The sequence below is a fragment of the Astyanax mexicanus genome, chromosome 7 (assembly GCF_023375975.1).
Source record: "Astyanax mexicanus isolate ESR-SI-001 chromosome 7, AstMex3_surface, whole genome shotgun sequence".
NCBI classification, from domain to species: Eukaryota; Metazoa; Chordata; class Actinopteri; order Characiformes; family Acestrorhamphidae; genus Astyanax; species Astyanax mexicanus.
The window spans coordinates 44,476,254-44,497,575 of record NC_064414.1 but is presented as its reverse complement, the minus strand read 5'-3'; the positions used below and the strand labels follow the sequence as shown (position 1 = coordinate 44,497,575).

General features: G+C 36.8%; 1 protein-coding gene across 2 annotated transcripts; it reads left to right on the top strand.

Annotated features, from left to right (window-relative positions):
- Positions 1–1,921: 1,921 nt before the first annotated feature.
- Positions 1,922–20,779, top strand: slc43a1b (solute carrier family 43 member 1b). Of its 2 annotated transcripts, XR_002651890.2 has the most exons (16): positions 1,922–2,077; positions 7,864–8,020; positions 9,066–9,252; positions 9,505–9,560; positions 10,135–10,211; positions 14,272–14,364; positions 15,103–15,236; positions 15,639–15,790; positions 15,966–16,112; positions 16,445–16,480; positions 17,404–17,542; positions 17,665–17,785; positions 17,890–17,963; positions 18,967–19,090; positions 19,222–19,476; positions 19,508–20,779. XR_002651890.2 is itself a non-coding variant. In XM_007256106.4 (15 exons), exons 2-15 carry the CDS (start codon positions 7,867–7,869, stop codon positions 19,411–19,413), a joined length of 1,686 nt encoding a protein of 561 aa, XP_007256168.3. In that variant the 5' UTR covers positions 1,922–2,077; positions 7,864–7,866; the 3' UTR covers positions 19,414–20,779. The 2 variants fall into 2 exon arrangements, 1 of the variants encoding a protein (XP_007256168.3); XM_007256106.4 differs by having other exon boundaries at positions 19,222–20,779.
- The last annotated feature ends 543 nt before the right edge of the window (positions 20,780–21,322 follow it).

Here is a 21,322-nt window from a genome sequence, read left to right as displayed (position 1 = left end):
TAAAATTGATGTTTGAGTAAAATTGTTGTTTTATTCGATACACTATGGACAACATGTCTTCCAAATTCAAAATACAAATAGCATTATTTAGCAGAAAATGAGAAATGGCTGAAATAACAAAAAGATGCAAAACTTTCAGACATCAAATAATGCAAAAAAAAAAAAGTTGATATTAACAAAGTGGCATGTCCTCCTCCACCACTCTTACACACTGCTTTTGGATCATTTTATGCCACTCCTGGTGCAAGAAAGATTGACTTGGTAAAAATAAAAGAAATGTATAATTTTAAATGGTCTCAAAGTTGTATGTCTATGTGTAACCCAGAGATGGCGCTGTAGTTACAGCATTTGTATTCTGCAGACAGAGTTTGATTAATGATGGGGTTTAAGAAGAAAAGTCTGTGGTGAGCCAGACTTCAGGAATGCTTACAGATTGCCTACATAGCGTTTCTGAAAAGCCTAGGCTGCTGTTGAAATGAGAGGCTCTTGTTTAGGTTTAAAATAAGCATTAAACTCACAGAAGTGATCAAAACAAAGGGACTTTTTACATTTTCTAAAACCATAGCTGTTAACTGGTTTTGGATGGTCTAAGCTTGTCTTTTGATGGTTAATGTGGTCTGGAAGCTGATCATACAGATATAAATATACAGTACCAGTCAAAAGTTGGAGCACAGGGTGGAGGAAGTCTAGAACTGCTTTAAGAAGCTCATGAAGATAATCAGCCAAGAGTGGGCAAAGTTGGCATCAAAGCAAAAAGTGCTACTTTGAAGAATGTAAACTATAAAACATATTTTGGTTTGTTTAACTCTTCTTTTTTTGTTTTCTTATTAATTACATATGAGTTTCTGCATAGCTTTCATGTCTTCATCAAATCTACAAAGTTTGACTGGTACAGTGCAAAAATATTACATGAAAATTGAGTTGTATATGCTATATTAAACAAAACAATCAGCCAATGTGGTAGGCACATTTTTCATAGCAAGATTTCTTCAAATACTCTCAAATACTCAAATACTCAAAGTGCATTAAAATAAGACTTAAATCAAGCATTTATTTTGTTGTGTACATTTAGAGTTCAAACTTAATAATAATAAGGTGAAAATTAATCAAATAAGCTGTAATCTTACTCTTACAGTTGTTCAGCCAGTTCTTGACCAACATAGTATATGTTGCAATTGATTGGTCATTGATCAGCTTAGATTTGCTGGGCAAACTGGATCTACTAGATATCTAGCTTGGTCAGGTTTATCATGCTTGTGGACCAGCTAAATAATAAAATACAAACAAAACCAAAACATCCTTAACCCTCTATGGCATGATATTGTCCTCAGGCAACAAACCATCTTTTGGTTATAATTCCATTCCATACTTTATTTACTTATTTATTTATTTAATTTTAATATAATGTTACAATGCATATCTGCGTCCAGTACAAACAGGCGTACAAGTGGGTCATAAATAAAATATGCATATGTGAAAGCATATGTAAAGAAGCCTATTTGGCTGTTTATACTCTTTCTATTCTATTCTATTCTATTCTATTGTACATTATTGATGTAAGCTTACTAACACAAGTTTGATGCCTATGTAGATGACAAAATCTACCAAACAGTGGTGTCATTTTTTTTCACCCCAGAATTAAAATTCATGCCATAAAAAAACCTGCTCAAAACAGCAGATTAACCATGCTATTTTTTAGCACGTGTGTCATGCATTTGTATAATTTGTCTATAGTTTTCTGTAGTTTATCTAAAGCTTAGCAGGTTTCAGCAGCACCAATCACACACACAGGCACACACACACATACATTTACTGTTCGGAGTCAGCACGTGCGCCTGAGGAAACGCAGTTGGGCCTAAGTTTAAACAGGTGGGGAGGGGAGAGCGGTGGAGCCATTTATAGACTGGGGGAGTGGAGAGGGAGTGAGCGAGGGAACACCATAAGTTTCATCTACTGTCACATGGAGCTCTGCAGAAGATCTGAAACGACGTGGAAACGGATCCAATCCTGAGAACAAAAAGAAGAAGAAACCACTAAACTCAGCCCGCCCCTCTAAACACTGCCAATCATAAGACTGGTAAGTTTGAATATCTAAAGTATTTAAAAAGTGTATACAAACAGATTCTATAGATTGTAAAATGTGATGTAAAAAGTGTGTGCATATATATTACTAAAAGATGGTTTAAACTATATAACTATTATATTATATATTATTATTGTATTACTATACGTTTGAGTGTGTGCATAAAAACATACAGGTAAGTTTAGGGAATGTGTAGGTAAGCTATATATACTGTATATGTGTATATATACAGTTGGCCTATATGGTTACAAATGTGTTGGTAAGATGAAGACACTGTGTGTAAACACTGAATATAAGCATATTAGGTGGGTAGAGTGTAATCAAAATATTGGTTTAATGAAGTTTAAGAATGTATAAGTATAAATACAATAGGCTATATAGTATATGGTTAAGTATGTAAGTATATTGGAAGGATTAAAAAAATCTGTATGTGAACATATTGGTACAAATAAATTATATTGGTAAAATGAAATAGAGTGTATGTAGTCATAATGTGATTTTATATCATTTAAAAAGAAAAAAGCATATTGGTCATATTAAGAGTATGTATTTGTTAACAAGTATATTGGTAACATGCCTGCATGTACACATATTAGGCATATTAGTGAATATAAGCAAATTGGTCAGAGTAAGAGTCTGTGACAAATAAAATATTAATTGGTGTTAGAATGTATATACAGAGTATATATGTACAATGAAGTTGTGTACAAACAGTAAAGAGAAAGCTATAATAACAAGGAAAGCTAATTTTGCACATGGCACCCCTTATTTTGAGGCTACAGTCCCTTTATAGATACAGGGATTGCATCAGAAATGGTCAGTCAATTACAGCCAATAAAACGGTTCTGTCAGAATACGCCTGCATACAATACAGTGTGTATTATTGTATAAACTCAGTCTGTTTAAATGTAAAACAGGAAGTGGGGTAGGGGTGTAAGAGTGCATTGAAAACAAAATGTGATATTGCATTGCTAATGGGATACAATGTGCATTGTGGTTAGTTTGACAATGCACCCCTCAGGCTCATTCGTAGACTATGCAGCAACATGGGCACAGATTTCTTTTTGCAAAATTTGATTACATATCGCAATTCAATTTCAATTGAATCAAATTAAATAATGGACTTTATGTATTATAATAACCATTAGAATAAGTACATGTAATTGTAGTGTGTTAATAGTGTGCTGTCACATGGCTGGATATGTGGAAATATTTTAAATGCACTACAGTATAGTATTTTTTTACATTATGGTATTATTTTAAACCTTTTTAAAGGAGTATTCCAGTTACACTATATTTAAATTGATGGTAGATGTAATTTGGAGTGCAGCTAGATTACACAACAAAAAGCTCCACTTAAAAATCCATTGCTTACACTATACTAAATAAGTACGTAAGCACTTTAAACAACTCATTTCTCCTGAGGGATGGCTCAGTATTTCAGTAGCTTCAGCAGCTTCTGTTCAAAACGTGTGTAACAGCATTCCAGGACGGGTGTGGGTCGTTTCAAAGGTGTCAAATCCCCCCACTAGTTACACACACTATTGTCACATTTTAAATCTCAAATCTGAGCCTCTGAACAACTGCTAGGTGTAGGACGATAATGAGATGAACATTCCTATGAAACAGTAGACCAATTTTGCACAGAATAGTGTGCTAAAAAAGTGCTGACCATGTGTTAGCAGTTGGTGTGAGGAAGCAGCTGTGTGTGTATGTGTGGGTGGGTGTGTGTGAGCGTCATCACTTACTTTGGGAAGTGATCTTTGACCTGTTGAAATACTATCCACTCTCAAATGATAGCACATTGACATTGGCCGCCGTGTTGCTAATATAATCAATGGTGTATTTAAGCCAAGTATGTTTCATAACTAAGCATGTGGACATACCCCTCAGTTTCATGAGACATGCATCTGATTACAGTATTCAGTAACTGATTCAGTAATTGGCCCCAATACAATCACTGACCAAAAAAAAAATCCGGTTTTGTTTGAATCACACAATGGCCATGTTTGATTGTGGAGGCTGCGTGCAGAGTGCTTCAATCCAGTCTTTGATGTGAAGCGACACACTGCCCTAACTGCTATTGTGATGATCAGGGATCAGAGGAACCATTGCGTAAAACTGTCAGTCACCCCTAGTAGTAATACATGAGACACCAACAGCTTAATGATTTGTGCAGGACATTCTGTGGCCACACTTGTTGCCTCTCATGGTAGAACTTCCAACTAGGGCTGCAACTAATGATTATTTTGGTAGTCGACTAATCTGATGATTATTTTATCGATAAGTCGATTAGTCAACGATTATTTCTGCCATGTCCTCCATCTCTAAAAATGATAGAAACAGCTGAACATGAGATTTAAAATGAATGAAGCCTTTCTAGAAACCCAAGGACACAATTTCCATGTTTTTTTTTTTTTTACACACAAGCACATTACATCCACACACCGGTGAGAAGCGGCAGCCAATAGCGCACAGCATACTCTCAACCGGAAACAACCATCCACCTGGAGGACTGCAGCATCGAGCACTACAGCATTTACCCAGGACAGAGTGCCAATCCATAAATCCTGTCTCCAAAACTATGTGTAATGTGGTACTATTACAAATGAATGATTAGTCGACAATGATATTTGTAGTCGACAAATTAAAATAATCGACATTGTCGATTATATCGACTGATCGTTGCATCCCTACTTCCAACTGGCATTGTTTCCAGCAAGATAATGCTCATCCACACACTGCAAAGATTTGGCCACATTGCAACACATATGTATCATCAATCAAGCAGGTATTGGACAATTTGGAATGTCAGCTTTGGCAGCCTATGAGTGTTGCTATGCAAAACCCATTATGCCTCCATGGAGTCCATGCCCAACTGTATCTGATCTATCCAGATTAGAGGCACCCTTCCTCCTTGTTTTGTTTTTTGTTTTCCCAAATAAACATATTTTTAACTCAAAGTTATACTCTTATATTACATTTACACAAGTTTCAAACCATTCCAGCAACTTGTTCTTGGTGCGTTATATATTTTGTCAATGAGTGCATTATTTTCAGGATTGATGTGCAATGATCATTCCTTAGAATACTCAATGCAGAGATTTAAGGAGTGAGAGTGAAAAAAGTATGGTGTACTGAGGAGAAACCTGTCTGTACATGTTTTTAGCAATCCCTGAGGAATTATACAAAAACCCTGGGTAGAGTAAGGAGAGAAGCACAGAAGAAATGAAATTACAGTGTGTATGGCCAGTTTCTGTTTTTTTGTTTTGCCTTACAGTACTGTGGGAACATATTGGAATCAACAATAAAGTTTTGGTTATATAACAACCATATTACAAATCTATTTTGCATCACATGAGCACATGAGTGTACCTCTCATTGTGAGAGACAGTAAATTACATAGTTCAAATTGAATCTAAGGCTCAGGGATTGTTTAGAACACAACCTCTAATTATGATCATTTTAAAACATCCAAAGAAATCAAAGCATGTGGCTTTGAAACTGTGAGAATTGTCTAAAATTATGAGTTCCAGAAGCTGTAAGTTTGAATAGAAGACATGTAAAATGCCAGCAGTGTCATAAAACAATTCTGAAGCTTTGTCAGTGTCTTGGCACGCTAGTTATTGGAGCCCAAGAACATAATGATTGTTATTTTATAACTTTAGATGTCTATTTTAAGGTTGCACATCAATAAACATATTCAATCTTGTAATCACTTACATATATCATCAGTACATTCACACACATTAATTTGCATAGTATAAACATACTCTATCTATTTTATATATATCGCCACCTGGATTTAAATAAGTAAATGATCTGGGGTTGATGCTGCAGTTGGTCTGCAGGTCTAGGTACAGCAACAGTATGTGCTGAAAGAATGAGGTCAGCTGACTACCTGAATATACTGAATATAGACCAGGTTATTCCATCAATGTTTTTTTTCTTCCCTGATGAACACAGACATATTCAGACACAGACACATATTAAGATAACAATGTCAGGATTCATGGTGCTGGAATTGTGAAAGAGTGATTCCGGGAGCATGAGATCATCATTTTCACACATGGATTGTTCACCACACAGTCCAGACCTAAACCTCATTGAGAATCTTTGAGATGTGCTGGATGGAGAATAGCTGCTTTGTGCAGTGGTCAGACTCTACCATCATCAATGCTGCAAGATCTTGATGAAAAATTGATGCAACACTGGACTAAAGTAAATCTTGTGGCACCACTGCAGAAGTTTATCGAAACAATACCACAGCGAACACATGGTGTGACACCACTAAAATGTGTTCAGCTTTTTTTGTAAATTACATTTGCATTTGAATGATGGTCCCCTAGAAAACCACATATGAAAAAATAAGAACCACACTTTTACTTAAACTTTATTACACAATCCTTGAGTTATTTGAATTGTTGTGGTTTTTGAGCCAAAAGTGGGGACAACACCCAAATTGTTTTCTATGAAACTACGGAGAACATCAGAGCATGTACTATCTGCCTTTATGTGCAAGATACAGTGTGTTGTACTTGTGCTGTCTTCTCTTTACATGGCTCTCTGTCTTCCTCTTCATTTCATGCTGTTTCAGAACAGAGTTTTTGGCTTATCATGGATGTTAATAAGTATTAGCACTGATCTACGGTTTTATGTCCCTGGTCTTTTAGCTCAGTGTTACAGTGAGGTCTCACATGTGTCCTAAGACACATTTGTCTTCATGAGCTCATAATTCATGGAAATAAGAAGAGAAATTCTGTTTTGTGTGGATTCAGTCGGAATAGAAATAGTAGACATAGACATGAGATGTCTGCTATGTCCAAAAGCAATTGCAAGTTTAATGTACTGGTTGGTGTGGTGTAATGGATAACACAACTATCTGCCAATAAGCTACCACTCTGTATGGGAGACAGAGATTAGATTCCTGGATTGACTAGACTAATAAAAGGATTTGGGCAGGACTTCCAACACTATATCAGCCGCATCTGTAACACGAGTAACCAACTAAATGTCATATAAGTAATGTAGATGGTTACCTATTGTAAGTAACTAATGTAAATATAAATATAATATGAATGGAATCTGTAACAGCACAAGAAACAGTTTTACCCACTGTAAACACACACATTCTCTCACACACACAAACAAGTAGTCATAAGATTCCTATGATTTATATGTAGGCCTGTGTTTTTATGTAAATAAGGTTATATTTACTGTTTATGGTGCTCCCTTGCAACACACAATGCCCTGTATTAAGAAGGGCAAGGGGAAAATACTATTTAAAATCTTTAACCGCATTATGTTTGAACCAAGCAAAAAATACTTTACCTGTTTTCTCATGTTAAAAGCTAATAAAAAGATAAAAGCTATTGATTTGGCTTAACTTGATTTGAAGGATCATTTTCCCTAGATGCAGATATCTGATATATTTATATTTATGTCAGAATTATAGATGCTAGGCTAATGTAACTTAGACTGTCACTCTTGCTAAATGTTGAAGCTAAAGCTGTAATGTTTGGAAAAAAAATGGATATCTTGATTAATCTAAGCAAGAACAAGTTTATTGTTTGTTTATAAATTAAGTTTAAGCTTTTTACTCGAGTAAAAGTGTAAAAGTACTTGTTTCAAAACTAATCTCTGGATGGATCATCTTGATGGGATGATGTGAGTGCTGTAGTGCTGTATTAAAAGTATAGAGTGCCTTTTTGTTCTTGTCTGCACTGTTCATTCCTCTCACTGTACGTCTCTAAACTCATCTTTCTCTTTCTCTCTTTTAGAAAATGGCGCCGTCTCTTGCGCAGGCATATAGAAGACGCTGGTGGATGGCAGTGACGGCGGTGATCGAGAACCTCCTCTTCTCCGCTGTTCTGCTGGGCTGGGGTTCCCTCCTCCTCATGCTGAAAAACGAGGGCTTCTACTCACACTTGTGCACAGGTACGTTACCGTAGGGCCAGTGCAAGACTGTTTACAGTAACCATCCAGAATGTCAGCTGATTCTAGTACACACAGTCAGTGTATCAGCAGTAAAATGTCCATGAAAAAACTATTTTGCATTAACTTTGCTTTCCATTATGTAAACTTCAGAGGAACTACAATACACAAAATTCACAAATCAGTTTGATACTATACTATGGCGTATTGATACATTTTCTAATCACTGTGGATCATAAGTAATGAAGTGTTTTAGGTGAATTTTATCCCATTCTTCATCCAAAATTATCCACACATTCTCTATTGTCTTTTTGATAAATGCATGAATGTCCTTGAGAAAGAAGTCTTGAAAGCTAAGATTTCAGTACACTGAAATCTGGGGGACGTCTGTAAAAAATAAATCACACTTCTACTGTATTGATAAAATTCTTGCATACGGACTGCATTTGAGGGACATGACATCGCGTTTAGTAGCTCCTCTATTTCCACTTGCTGTTGTGTTTACGTGGATCTCTGTGGAAACGCACGCCCTAAGTGTAATTATGGTGCGTTGCAGTGGACAAATAGCTTTTTATTAAACGTAAGGTGTCAAAACTCAGAGATGTGCATCCGGACGAGACTAACTTTACCGGAGGACTTCGGAGTTCAGTGAAAAACAGTAGGAAAATCAGAGGACGTCTGAGAAAAACACATACATGGTCGTTCCGGAAGGGAATAAAATTACAGAGGACCTCCCCATAAAAGAGAAAATGAATTCCGTCTGGATAGGGCGTAAGACACAACTCCTCAGACCCCGTCTTTTGAACATGTTGCTGATAACAATCTGGATGGTCCTTTTCATTTTTATTCTAGAGCACATGGCCATGTTTAGTATTGTGCCTAAATTTTTACACATTTGCCTCTTTAATATGTGTAAACTTTAATATGTTCCCAATTACTGTTTTTAGCTACTTAACATAGTTTTCTCCATTTATCATGTTAAATTCTGCAGCTGTAACTGCCGTGGTATTTTAGAAATTGTAATCATGCTTCCCTTTCTGCCTGATAGAAAATGGAACAGAGCTCCGTGCTAACAGAAGCTCAGGTGATAGCACAGAGTGGCTGAGCTGTGTGGAGCAGGAGGAAATTCTAAACCTCGGCTTTACCATCGGCTCTTTCATCATTAGCGGGGCCACTCTGCCACTGGGAATCCTGATGGACAAGTATGGGCCACGCCCACTCCGGCTACTGGGCAGGTATAAAGACATTACAGCATGAATCTTATTCTAGTCTTACTAAAACTCAATGAGCCATTATAGCTAACATTACTTAAACTGCACCAGTCAATCCTAACAAAGCCACCCTGTTTCTGATGCAGTAGCTTCAGGAAGCTGTTATAATCACATGATCAGCAGCCAAAAATGTACAGTTCTTACATTGTAAATGTACACACACATACGCCAGAGTTCATGACTGACATTTCATTTGCTTCACCCAATCTCCTTCAGCTTCTGCTTTGCCCTCTCCATGGGATTGATTGCCGTGGCATCATATGATCCCTCAGGTCAGTGTATGGGAATGTGTGTGTGTGTACACAGTGCTCTTTTTTGCAGTACATCCTATTAATGTTACAGAACATAAATGCATTATGCTTTTTACATTACATGTAAGCAATTATCCAGGCTTATATACAGTATCTGCATTTTATCAGAACAGCAAAGCACCTAAAGCACCAGTAGTTACTCATAAGAAATTAGTAGTTACTAGTAGTTACAAGGTACTTTTGTATTTCCAACAATATTCCACTATGCAACTTCACTTTCTGAAACTCTATCTAAAAAATATTGTATTGTTTGTAGGATGTGTTAGAAGCCTTCAGCCATCGTCCTTAATGAGGGCACCCTCATTAAAGGGATTCACAAGCTTTTGCACACTATTGTATGTGAGGTGGAGGAATACACACATACACATTAAATCACATTATATAATAATAATAATAAATCACAGTATTATTTATTTGTATAAAAAAGCAGTGTTACATAAACCTGTCTGCTACCCTTTACCCAGTACTGCATGGTTAGCTGTATTAAGACTTTGTATATTAAGACTAAACACTGGTTCTTTCTTTTGCCTCTTAGTATTATCTGCAATCATCTTTGTCGCTGTCTCCTTTAATGGCTTTGGAGGAATATGTCTGACCTTTACTTCATTGACGGTAGGATAAATAGAAACACGCACGCACGCACGCACACACACACACAAATGCAAAAGGGTTTTTAGGACTAAGAACTCTCATAATTGTAGTAATACATTAGTAATACAGTAATACACAAGGGTATTAAACAAGAGTATAGCCTGCATTTCTTGGAGTAACTTCTTCTTCTTATGCAGTAGTTTGCTTTTCTGGAAAAATCTTTTCATCAGATTTCTCCAGAAGTCAGTGGTACAACATGTGATATTAATAATGCACTCAAAGACAGAAGTACAGTACATTGTATTAAACAGTGTGATGGAAAATGAAAACAACTGGAATTTTCCGTTTTGTATCAACTATAGCAAAAAGTGTATGGATCTAGTGTTTCGTTTGGATCACATGACATTGCACATGCCGCAGTGTGACTCTTGGGAATGCACATATTGCATTGATGAATGCATAAATTATTCAGTATATTGTGCAGCCCTAGTGCAAACTTCAGTTTAATTCCCTCTCTCACGCTGCCATCCACATCACAGCTGCAAGCATTCACAGGAAAATTTAGGCAAAAGGCCAGAAAATAAACCAAAGTATAAATAGAGCAGCCATTAGGAGAAAAAAATAATAGTCATGAAGAGAGAGATATACAGCTCTGGAAAAATTAAGGGACCACTTAAAATGACGAGTTTCTTTGATTCTACCAAATTGAAAACATCTGGAATATAAAGTCATCACACCAAACTGAACTGCTGAATTTTTGCACCAGGAGTGGCATAAAGTTACCCAAAAGCAGTGTGTAAGACTGGTGGAGGAGAACATGCCAAGATGTATGAACGCTGTGATTAAAACCAAGGTTATTTCACCAAATATTGATTTCTGGACTCTTAAAACTTTATGAATATGAACTTGTTTTCTTTGCATTATTTGAGGTCTGAAAGCTCTGCATATTTTTTTGTTATTTCAGCCATTTCCCATTTTCTGCAAATAAATCCTCTAAATGACAATATTCATTTTACACAGACATATACACAGACATATACCTATAAGTAGAATCAGAGAAACTGATTCAGAAACTGAGGTGGTGTCTTATTTTTTTCAGAGCTGTATGTACACTCACACACTCACACAACAACCATGAGCAGATATATTGTATTAATTGTTCACATACAATTTATCACCCATCTAAAACATCTAAATTACATTGTCTCCTAAAAGTGAATACACCCATTTCCGCAAATATTTTATTTGATCTCTTCATGGGACAACAATATAAGAGTGAGACTTGGACATAACTCAAATTGTGCCCAATTGCCGAACCCTTCCTGGTGTAGTATGAAATTCTAAAGTAAAGCATGATCCCCTACAGAAACTGGGCTGCATGGCAGTTAATGACTTATCAAAATAATGTCCACAAACACACCTTAAAGATGAAAACTGCTTTACTGAGAAAGCTAAAAGGTAAAAGTGATAGACTGGCTAAGAATGTCTCAAGACTTAAACCCAATTAAGCATCTGTGGGGCATCCTCAAATGGAAGGTGGAAGACTGCAGTGTGTTAGCAACATCCACCAGCTCTGTGACTACTCAATGTGTCATTGAGTATTGGACGAGCAGCCTGTACAGCTCTGGTGAATATCATGCTAATAAGGGTTAAGGCAGTGCAAGATAATGGTCATCACACAAAATATGAACATAATTGGGCACAATTTGAATATGTTCAGTGTGAGGTGTACTCTATTATTTTGTACTCTATGTTCACATTAATGCCTGTATGTTAAGTTATTTTCAGAGGAGAGTAAATATATGTTGTTATACTCAGCACACTGTAACTTTATATCCAAGTTTTATTTCTATACTGTTGTCCCATTTAAACATATAATAAACTGCACCAGTGGGTTTGTAGTTGTGTGTGTTGGTTTCAGTTGAACCAGACTTTGCTTGCTCACATATGTCTTTATACACTTTTATAAAGTGTAAACTTTTGTTGGACAAAAGTGTGTTGTGAGCATGCGTTCGTTTGTTTAAGTGTGTGTATGTGTGTGTGTGTGTGTGTGTGTGTGTATTTTGGTTGATCACTTTGGAAAGGCACATGTTGTTCCACTTCCAGACTCTACATATTGGCCTGATGCTTTTAGCCAATCAGAAAACTGGCCTGACTTCACGCCCTCACCTCAGCCACACCCACACATGCCACACACACTCCTCTCTGTCTGCCCTCTGTGTGCTCTGGCTCTCACTCTCTCTCTCTTTCTCTCTCTCTCTCTCTCTCTCTCAGTTTTAAGTCACAGTACCTTTTACTTTACTTTATTCACTCTTACAGTTTCTTTTTCCTCTCTCTCTGATTCTTCTATATTTACTGAATCACTGGAACTGCAATAATCACTGGAATAACAGATTAAAATTAATATCAGCTCAGTTAAAAAAATCATAGCTACCATATAAACGTATTTGGTAGGGCAAAAGTAAGTAAGTACTAAATAAAGACTGAATAACATTTGAAAAATGTTATTAAAAAATAGTGGTCATTAAATATGTTTAGAGAGTAGTTTTGCCAAATAAATGACAATTTCAATTTCTGCCATAACTTTTCATTTTCGTGCATCAATAATAGATGAAGAATGAGATACAGACAAAGCAGAACAAATGCAGAAGTTGTTGAAAGGATAAAGCTAGAAATATTATAAGATAAACATTTAATTATTCATCTTATTCATCGTATACAAATCCTTTGTAAACGTTTTTAGGTTTTTGTTCCTCTTTTTTTATTATTATTGCAGAGTCTTTGTCTCCCTGTTTGTTGCCAGACTCTCTGTGTAACACGTGGTACAGAAACAGCATTTGTCTGTGAGTGTGTGTCTGTTTGTGTGTGTGTGTGTGTGTGCGTGTGTTGCTGACTTGGCGTGTTTGCCATATTTCCAGGGATAGCAGGCAGTGCAGTTCATGGATGGACACATGTCCCAGGCTGAACTTTGATTAAGAGCAGAGCGGTGTAGGGGGAAAGAATTTCAAATGTTTTGAGTGGCTGACTGCCGACGTATGTGTGCGTATGTGCTTGTGTGTGTGTGTGTGTGTGTGTGCATGTGTCTGTATACAAATACTTAGTCCATATTAGGATTTCTGTGGATGTGTGAACGAGAGAGATAGAACATTAAATCAAAAGTAAAGCCAAAAGTCACACTCTCTATGGCCTAAAGAGGTCATGTTTTTCTTGAGTCCTGAATATGTGTGTGTTATTTATGCTTTGGGGGGCGTAAATGACAACTGTACCTTCTACTGTCATAAATTGAATTTAAAAAGCCATAAGTGAGACTAGAACTATACAAGTAAAATCAAAAGGAATCAAAAGAATGAAAATGAGAAGGAAAGGAAACACATGCACACTCATGTGTGCTATCACAACTTAAAAAAATGCCCCTGGTTGCCTAACTGTTCAGCTCTGTCAGAGCAACATGCAGACCAGCTATATCCTCACTTCACTCTTTCACAGCTCACATTTCCTCTTTCAGGAATAAGAGATCCAGTGTGCTAATTCTGAAGAATATGGTGACCTACATATAGTCTGGGAATGACGGGTTGGAGATGATGGGTGGGGGGGGTTCACTGATTTTATAAAAGATACACATCATGGATAACTATGCATACTTTCACACTGGGTGTTTACTCACAGGCACAAGTATTGTTCACTGAAGTTATGGTACACTTTGTTCAGAGTGTCCAGCCCAAGCTATCGAGTAGATTTATTCATTTTTCTGAGAAAGAGAGGGAGAGTGAGGGAGAGTGTGTGTGTGTTTTATGATGTGTAGAGGTGAAGTTTTAGGCTTCCACTGTTCTGCCTGCCTGAGTTAGACACAGCTGCTTTTTTAACCACTGCTTGGCTGCAGGCCCATCCAACACACTATGGGACTGTGGATGCCCTCTACTGGTCATCAACACATAAGATGTGTAAAAAGTTTTTTATTCAGAGCAACAGATGTTTGATTCATATGTAGCGTTAGAATATAACATAATATTGTTATAATATTGTTTTTTTATTATTATAAGCTCTTTAAATTCCCTTGTTCTTTGTCTTTGCTTTCTTTCAGCTTCCCAACATGTTTGGAAATATCCGCTCTACTATTCTCTCACTCATGATTGGATCATATGCTTCCTCTGCAGTTACCTTCCCAGGAGTTAAGGTAGGACACTAAAAAACAGGAAAACTAGTATTCTACCAAACTCATACTGTTAAGATTAATATCTGGACAGATCTATTTAGATCTGGCCCTTTAATTCAGTTTGCAATCTAGATTTTATAATGAATGTAAAGTTCTATGAGTTTTATGAACAAAAAGTGTTAAAGAAACCAGAATATGTTTTATACTTTAGATTCTTCTAAGTATCAAATTTATCTTTGAGGTATTTTAATCTCAGTGTCCTCAGTGTGAGGTAGAGTCACCTGAAATGTAGATTTCTCAGCGTCTTGAAGGAGTTCCTGGAGGTGCTGAACAATAGTTGCTGCTTTTCCTTCACGCTGTGAAGCTCCAGCTCATCCCAAATCACCTCAAATCAGCATCTCAGTTGATCAGGTTTAGATCAGGGGATTGTGGAGGATAAACACTTTTTTAAATGTTTACTATGTAATTCCATATCTATCCCTTATTTTTTTTTCATGTATTTAATATTGATCTACAATGTAGGAAATACATTTAATAAAGAAAAAGGTTGAATTAGAAGGTGTGTCCAAAATCTTCAAAAGTTCATAGTTATTGTAGTATAGTTGTAGTATACAAATAGGACACAACCAAGGCCAGATTCTAGCTCAAATTAAGGACCGATCAGTGATAATTTACTGAGATTTGTACTAAAAGACTAAAGCACTCACATTTTGAACGCTGTCCTGGCGGATGTTGATTTTCTGTGTTTCTCTATTTCAGCTAATCTACGATGCCGGCGTCTCCTTCCATGTGATATTCTGGGTGTGGGCGGGATTAGCCGGCCTTGTCTTCATTAACTGCTTTCTTAATTGGCCGGTGGAGCCCTTCCCCGGCCCCGAGGAGGTCAACTACACGTAAGTGTTAAATTCAGTACATCATCTACTGTACCTATACAGTCACTCAACATTTGATTAGGAACAATATGCTAATACTGAGTATGGCCATTGGATTCTGAATTCTTGTGTTGATATAATTGCACCACACAGTTCTGGAGCACTTTCATCAGCAACATATATCACACCCACCACACTTCCCATTACATTATACACAGACATGCCAAAAGTCATGGGACAACAGTATATAAGCTGATTATGAAATTCCCTCCTAGATCCTAGATCAAGGTCTAAAGAAGTGAAAGTACGATTTTTGTACCAAATTATAGGATAATGTTTAGAAAACATGGAGCAAATGGAGCGATTTTGTTGTTTTTCTATTAATTCATGCCACTCTCATTTCTCTCTTTCTTTCTCTGACAGTAAAAAGGTGACGCTGAATAGTGTAGCAATGGATCACAAGGTGACAGGAGATCGCAGCTATAGTCACGTGACCACTGAAGAACAGGAAATATCGAATAAAGAGCTTTCTGAAGAGCACAAACAGAGCAATGGTGTGGCCACACAGAGCCAGGGTGGGCCTCTCTTTTTCCTCTCTGACACACACACACACACACACACACATACACACAAGTACAAAGAAGCATATGAAATAAACTGACAAAAAAAGATAGTTCCGTACATTAGAAAATGTTGTTCAGACGTAAGTTAGATTTCTAATGGCTGTTGTGTGTGTTTGTGTGTGTTCAGGTTCACCTCCATTCCGCCGCTCTGTGTGTTCACCTATCTTCTTGTGGAGTTTGATCACCATGCCCATGACCCAGCTCCGCATTATTTTTTACATGGGAGCCATGAACAAGATGCTGGAGTTTCTGGTAACCCACGGTGACCCCAATAGTGAGTTGTCCACTTTTGTTACTGATTTACATGCTGGTGTAGTAAAAATGTTAAGTATTCACAATTTATATGTGAATATTCACATAATTTACGTAATTCATTAGAGAATAGAAAAGTTTTAACATTACTTGTGCATAGTACTACACCCAGCGTGACATATAGCATTCCTTCCAGTTCAACATAAAGAGGGCTGCTGGTCTCCTGTCGTCTCATGTCTTCAGCCTCTTGAGCCTCCACAGTGGACAACAGTGGACAAAGTAGCAAGATGGGAAGCTGATATGTGTGTGAGGGTATGCATGTTAATCTCTTTCTCTGACCTCTTTCTGTTCCAGCTCCAGAAGATTTGATGTTAGAAGCTGAAGAACAAGGTGAGAAAGATGTGTCATACACTCAGCTGGGAAGGATTTTTTTCACAATTTGTTTTTGACACTGTACTTGTGGGCATACACTTTATTAAGTCATCTAATTTGTACACTTATGGCAGATCTACCTACCATATACACCGATATGTAGGTGAGCTTTGTAGAGGTACTGACTGTAGTTCATCTGTTGATACACAGTTCTCAGCACTCTTCTATACTATCCATTAAAGGAATGAGACAGTAGTAGGACCTGGTGTTACTGGGTGGTAGCCAAAATATCCATCCAACATCCAAACTAAGCGCTTAACCACTCACTAGGTGGACTCTAGTCTGGGTGTGGACCTAAATTACTGTTGTTGTGGGTCAAGCATGAAAAAAATAGACTTCACATAATCTACTTTCATTTCCTGTGGTCTAAACACAGAGAGATAAAACCTGAGACTCGCAATAGCAGTGTAACAGTGAATGATCAGGTGACCTAATACTTTTTGTCTATGCAATGTTATGAATTTAAGAACTATACTTTGGTCTTTTGTTGGTCCTTTGTTGTAAACTTTGTGGGATTCATATCACTAATTTGTCTGCTATGGAACTTATTAATTGAAACACCTGATGATTATCTGCTAATCCTAAAGGTCCGGATGCTTTTGCCACTCACAAATTTGTAATAATGGATCTTTTTGCTCAATTAAATCAAGTAAATGACCAAGTCTCACATTTCTGTCCATTGTTTTTTTTTATCTACTTTTAGGTATTTTTTAAGAATATCCGGTGAATTTCAAGGTCACATTTATGCAGAAATAAAGATATTTGACATTATGTAATTCAGTATGTGACTCAGGATGTAACAGTGGGTTGATATGTCGTAGGTAGTTTTTTAATGTGAAATTGTGCCTTATAAAAATGTGTGTGTTTGTGTGTTTCCTCAGTGAGTTTCTACTCGTCCATATTTGGCACTCTGCAGCTGCTGTGTTTGGTGTCCTGTCCTCTAATTGGCTACATCATGGACTGGAAAATGAAAGAGTGTGAGGAGGAGGAAAAAAATAGCATAGCAGATGGAAACAAAAGGTGATTGAGAGAATAAGAAATAAACATTAAATTGTTCAGTCCTACTGTCTACTATTGTTAAGTCTACTATCACTTAATTTACCTTAGTCAATCATTTGTAATATTTTAAACATCCTCCTCAGGCCTTTGAAGAGAGACAGAAAGATCCAGAAGCTCACCAATGCCATCAGAGCCTTTATCTTTACCAACCTACTGCTGGTTGGATTTGGCATAATCTCCTTAATAGACAACCTGCCAGTACAGGTGAATATGTTCGATATGTTCAAGTTTGATCTTATGTGAAATGCTGCATTAAACATGGTCTGTGTATTTACACTTTCTTCCCAACTGCTTTCTCTACATCTTAGGTGGTGTCTTTCATCCTTCATACTGCAGTGCGAGGTTTTATACACTCCTGCTGTGGGGGACTATATGCTGCTGTGTGAGTATTTGAGTATATCTGCATTAAACCAGTTTGAAATTTTTTTTTGAGGAAATGCAATATACCTATACACTATTTACACATTTCTAGAGAAACCTATATATTACACTTTTATTCATTTAAAGGCAGACCCACTTTTTATAAATTATAAAGTAACTGATTGCTGCAAGTTATCAAGTTTTTTCAAAATTTCTCATTCAATTATCTCAAGTTGGTCAACTCTAAAACAATGGTAAATCAGCTGAAGCGTAAATTGCTTAGGCATTTTTCAATAGGCCAAAAAAGTTTATATCTGTAGCTCAGAAAGTATGGAAGGGATGCATTTACTCAGAAATCATCTCCTTAATAGACAACCTGCCTGTACAGTTGAATATGTTCAATATGTTTGAGTTTGATCTTATGTAAAACGCTGCATTTAAACATGGTCTGTGCATTTGCACAGGGATGCATTAACTCAGAAATGTGTTTTCATGTAGTGCAATTTCACAGACCTAGAGGGGCCTCTAGTGTGAGGAGATCATAAGCCCAAATCCCATTGTAAAAATCCTTCCAGTCTGGGGTAATCATGTGATAGTGGGAGTCCAAAACTGCAGATGGGAATAAACAGTAAACATACTGAGGCAGAGAAACACACTATGCTTACTTACTATATAATTAACTGGATATATTTAATCAGCTGTGTATCATATGCTAATGTTTTAAAGGCTCAACTCAGTATGTATTGATAACCAAACTGAGATGCAGGATTAAACAAACTGAGTTAGAAAAATTATGACCAACCTAAGTTGAATTAACTAAAAAAGCACAATTTAGACAATGTAATACACACTAATCTTTAATAATTTCAAAAGACCATCTTTACTGATCTGCTTATTTCCTATAGGGGTAACTTTTAGTGCAAATGTATAATTTTCTGATCATTTTTTTAATAGTTTTAGAAAGGCACATGCATCTCTACTAGTCAGGGAGTTACTAATGATTTTCTCTCCTTCATGGTGTTCAGGTATCCATCTAATCACTTTGGTACTCTGACGGGTATGCAGTCTTTAGTGAGTGCACTGTTTGCCCTGATTCAGCAACCGCTCTTTGTCTGCATGTTGGGTCCACTCAAGGGAGACCCTTACTGGGTAAGACACATACACACCCAAGCACACAAATACACACTTTCACATATAGTCTGACTGTTTAATTAGTTATTGGAAAGATATTATTTATATTATCAAACATCCCTTTTTCTCTTTCTCCCCTGAAACACCAGATCAACCTTGGGCTGCTTCTCTTCTCACTGACGGGTTTCCTGCTGCCAGGGTATCTGTTCTTCCACCGCAGGCAGCTCATTAAAGAGAAGAAGGTTCGGGATCAGGCAGCACTGGAGATGGTCAACCTCAACCAACCAGAAAACGGCTCAGCGAAGCGCCTTAGCAATGGGCTGGACCCAGATGAGATTTAGAAAAGTAGAAATAGAGAATAAAAAAGAATAGTGTAGAATAAAGCATCAAATGGGCAGTGAGTGGTCTTTTGTTCAGATGGTAAAGACCACAAAGATCCCTGCTTTCCTGAAACCAAAACCTAAATTATATTCAACCAAAAAAACTCATGTTGGGACCAAATTAGGTCTAAATAACAAAACAACGTCTTTGTGGCAAACAAATTTTATTTCTGTTACATTTATATAATTTAGTAGATGCTCTTATCCAGAGCTCAACTGTCCACTCAGAAAATATACTGTATCCAAAGATGCATTTGAGCATAGAGGTACTGCAGAAAAAAAGACACCTAAGTGCAATCACAAGCCTTTAACAAGTGCAAGATAAAGTGCACTTAATTAAATAATACGTGCTAGGTTAAGTGCTCTTATAAAGATTAGTCCTCAGTCGGAGTTTGAAGACAGGAAGCGGCTCGGCTGTTCAGATACCCAGGGAAAGCTTGTGCTAGATGTAGAGTATAGATGTTTGTCTCCGGATTGCAGAGTCCTGTGCTTTCTCCTTTTAGGTCTCATTAGGTTTCAGGACCGCCATCACAACCAGCATGACAGTATTTATTTCATAGCATCAGTGGTGCTAACAGACTGACTGATATTATAATGAGCTACCTCCTCCTGTCAAATCTCAACTTTCTACAGTTACACACATTCTTGGCCAATCAGCAGTCTCTTAGCACTATATGTGTAATTTATAGTGCTTTTTAAATCAATTGGTAGATATTTAGGTAGATATTTTAGAATGTAGTGAATGTATAGGATGTACAGTGTGTGTGCATTTTTGTTTTAGTTTATTTCAGTGTGTGCATGGCGGTCTCTGCTTATGTTTTTTTTGTGGATTTTTTTCTTTTTTCTATTTTTTTTTTGCTGCTTGCCACAGCATGGCTGCATTTGGAGGCTGTGTGTAGGCGCTGACTAGTTTGTAAAGAAGTGATGATGTAAGAATAACTTTAATGATATTCACATTTATGAAAGTGTAAGTCAAGGGCTATCGCGCTGTATTAGGATTTAAAACATTTTAAAGGCACTTTTAAGCTCTTTGAAAAATGTTTAGGCATTTATTGAGAATGATGCCAATGTTTGCCAATGGTCAATATCATTTTTTTTTTTTACTAAAATTATAAGCCATACAATGTGCAATATGTTGATGGAATGTACTGTGTGCACCTATAACATTTGCTCTTCAGTGTTTGATGAATATTGTATGACTGACTTTGTTTTTAAAGCTGTTCTTTTTGACTTCCTAAACCAATGCTGCAAACATATTGACACTGCTTAAACATGTACAGTCTCATGCTAAAGTTTGGGCAGCCCACAATAAATGTGTTATTTATCATCTAAGTAAAAAAACGTGTGTTATATATTAAATTCGGAATTTGTGTCTAAAAGGGGCAGAGAATTACAATATTTTAAGAAACAAAAAAATTAACAAGGTTGCTCAAACCTTTGCTAAAGACAGTATGTTGTTAAAAACAGTTGGAAATTGCACTTAATTTTTTTTTTTTAAATATTTAATAACATTTACTTGACACATACTGCAAAAAGTCATGGTAAAGGAACTAGTATCATGTCCCGTGACTTTTGCCATGTCCGGTGGAAGCTAAAAACACTGCACTTGCCTGTGGGATACGTGTGTGGGACCTCTTGTATTGAATGCGGATGTTTGATTTGTGCTAGAGTTGCTTGTCTGTTTATATGGACAATTTTAGCCAGATTCTTTCGGTCTCGATAAGTACCACAGTCGGTTCATTTATTGCCTGTGCTACATTTAGCTGCCAAAAGGGTGTTGCAAAGATTGACTTTGTATATATGGCATCTATCCAAACTTTTAAACACTGATGGCCACAATATGAATTTTGATCATTTTTAAAGGACAAAG

Excerpts from the sequence above, each read along its gene's own strand:
- slc43a1b (XM_007256106.4), top strand. The coding sequence starts at position 7,867 with ATGGCGCCGTCTCTTGCGCAGGCATATAGAAGACGCTGGTGGATGGCA. Across the intron at positions 8,021-9,065 it reads CTACTCACACTTGTGCACAG|AAAATGGAACAGAGCTCCGT; the intron begins GTACGTTACCGT and ends TCTGCCTGATAG. Across the intron at positions 15,237-15,638 it reads CCCGAGGAGGTCAACTACAC|TAAAAAGGTGACGCTGAATA; the intron begins GTAAGTGTTAAA and ends TTTCTCTGACAG.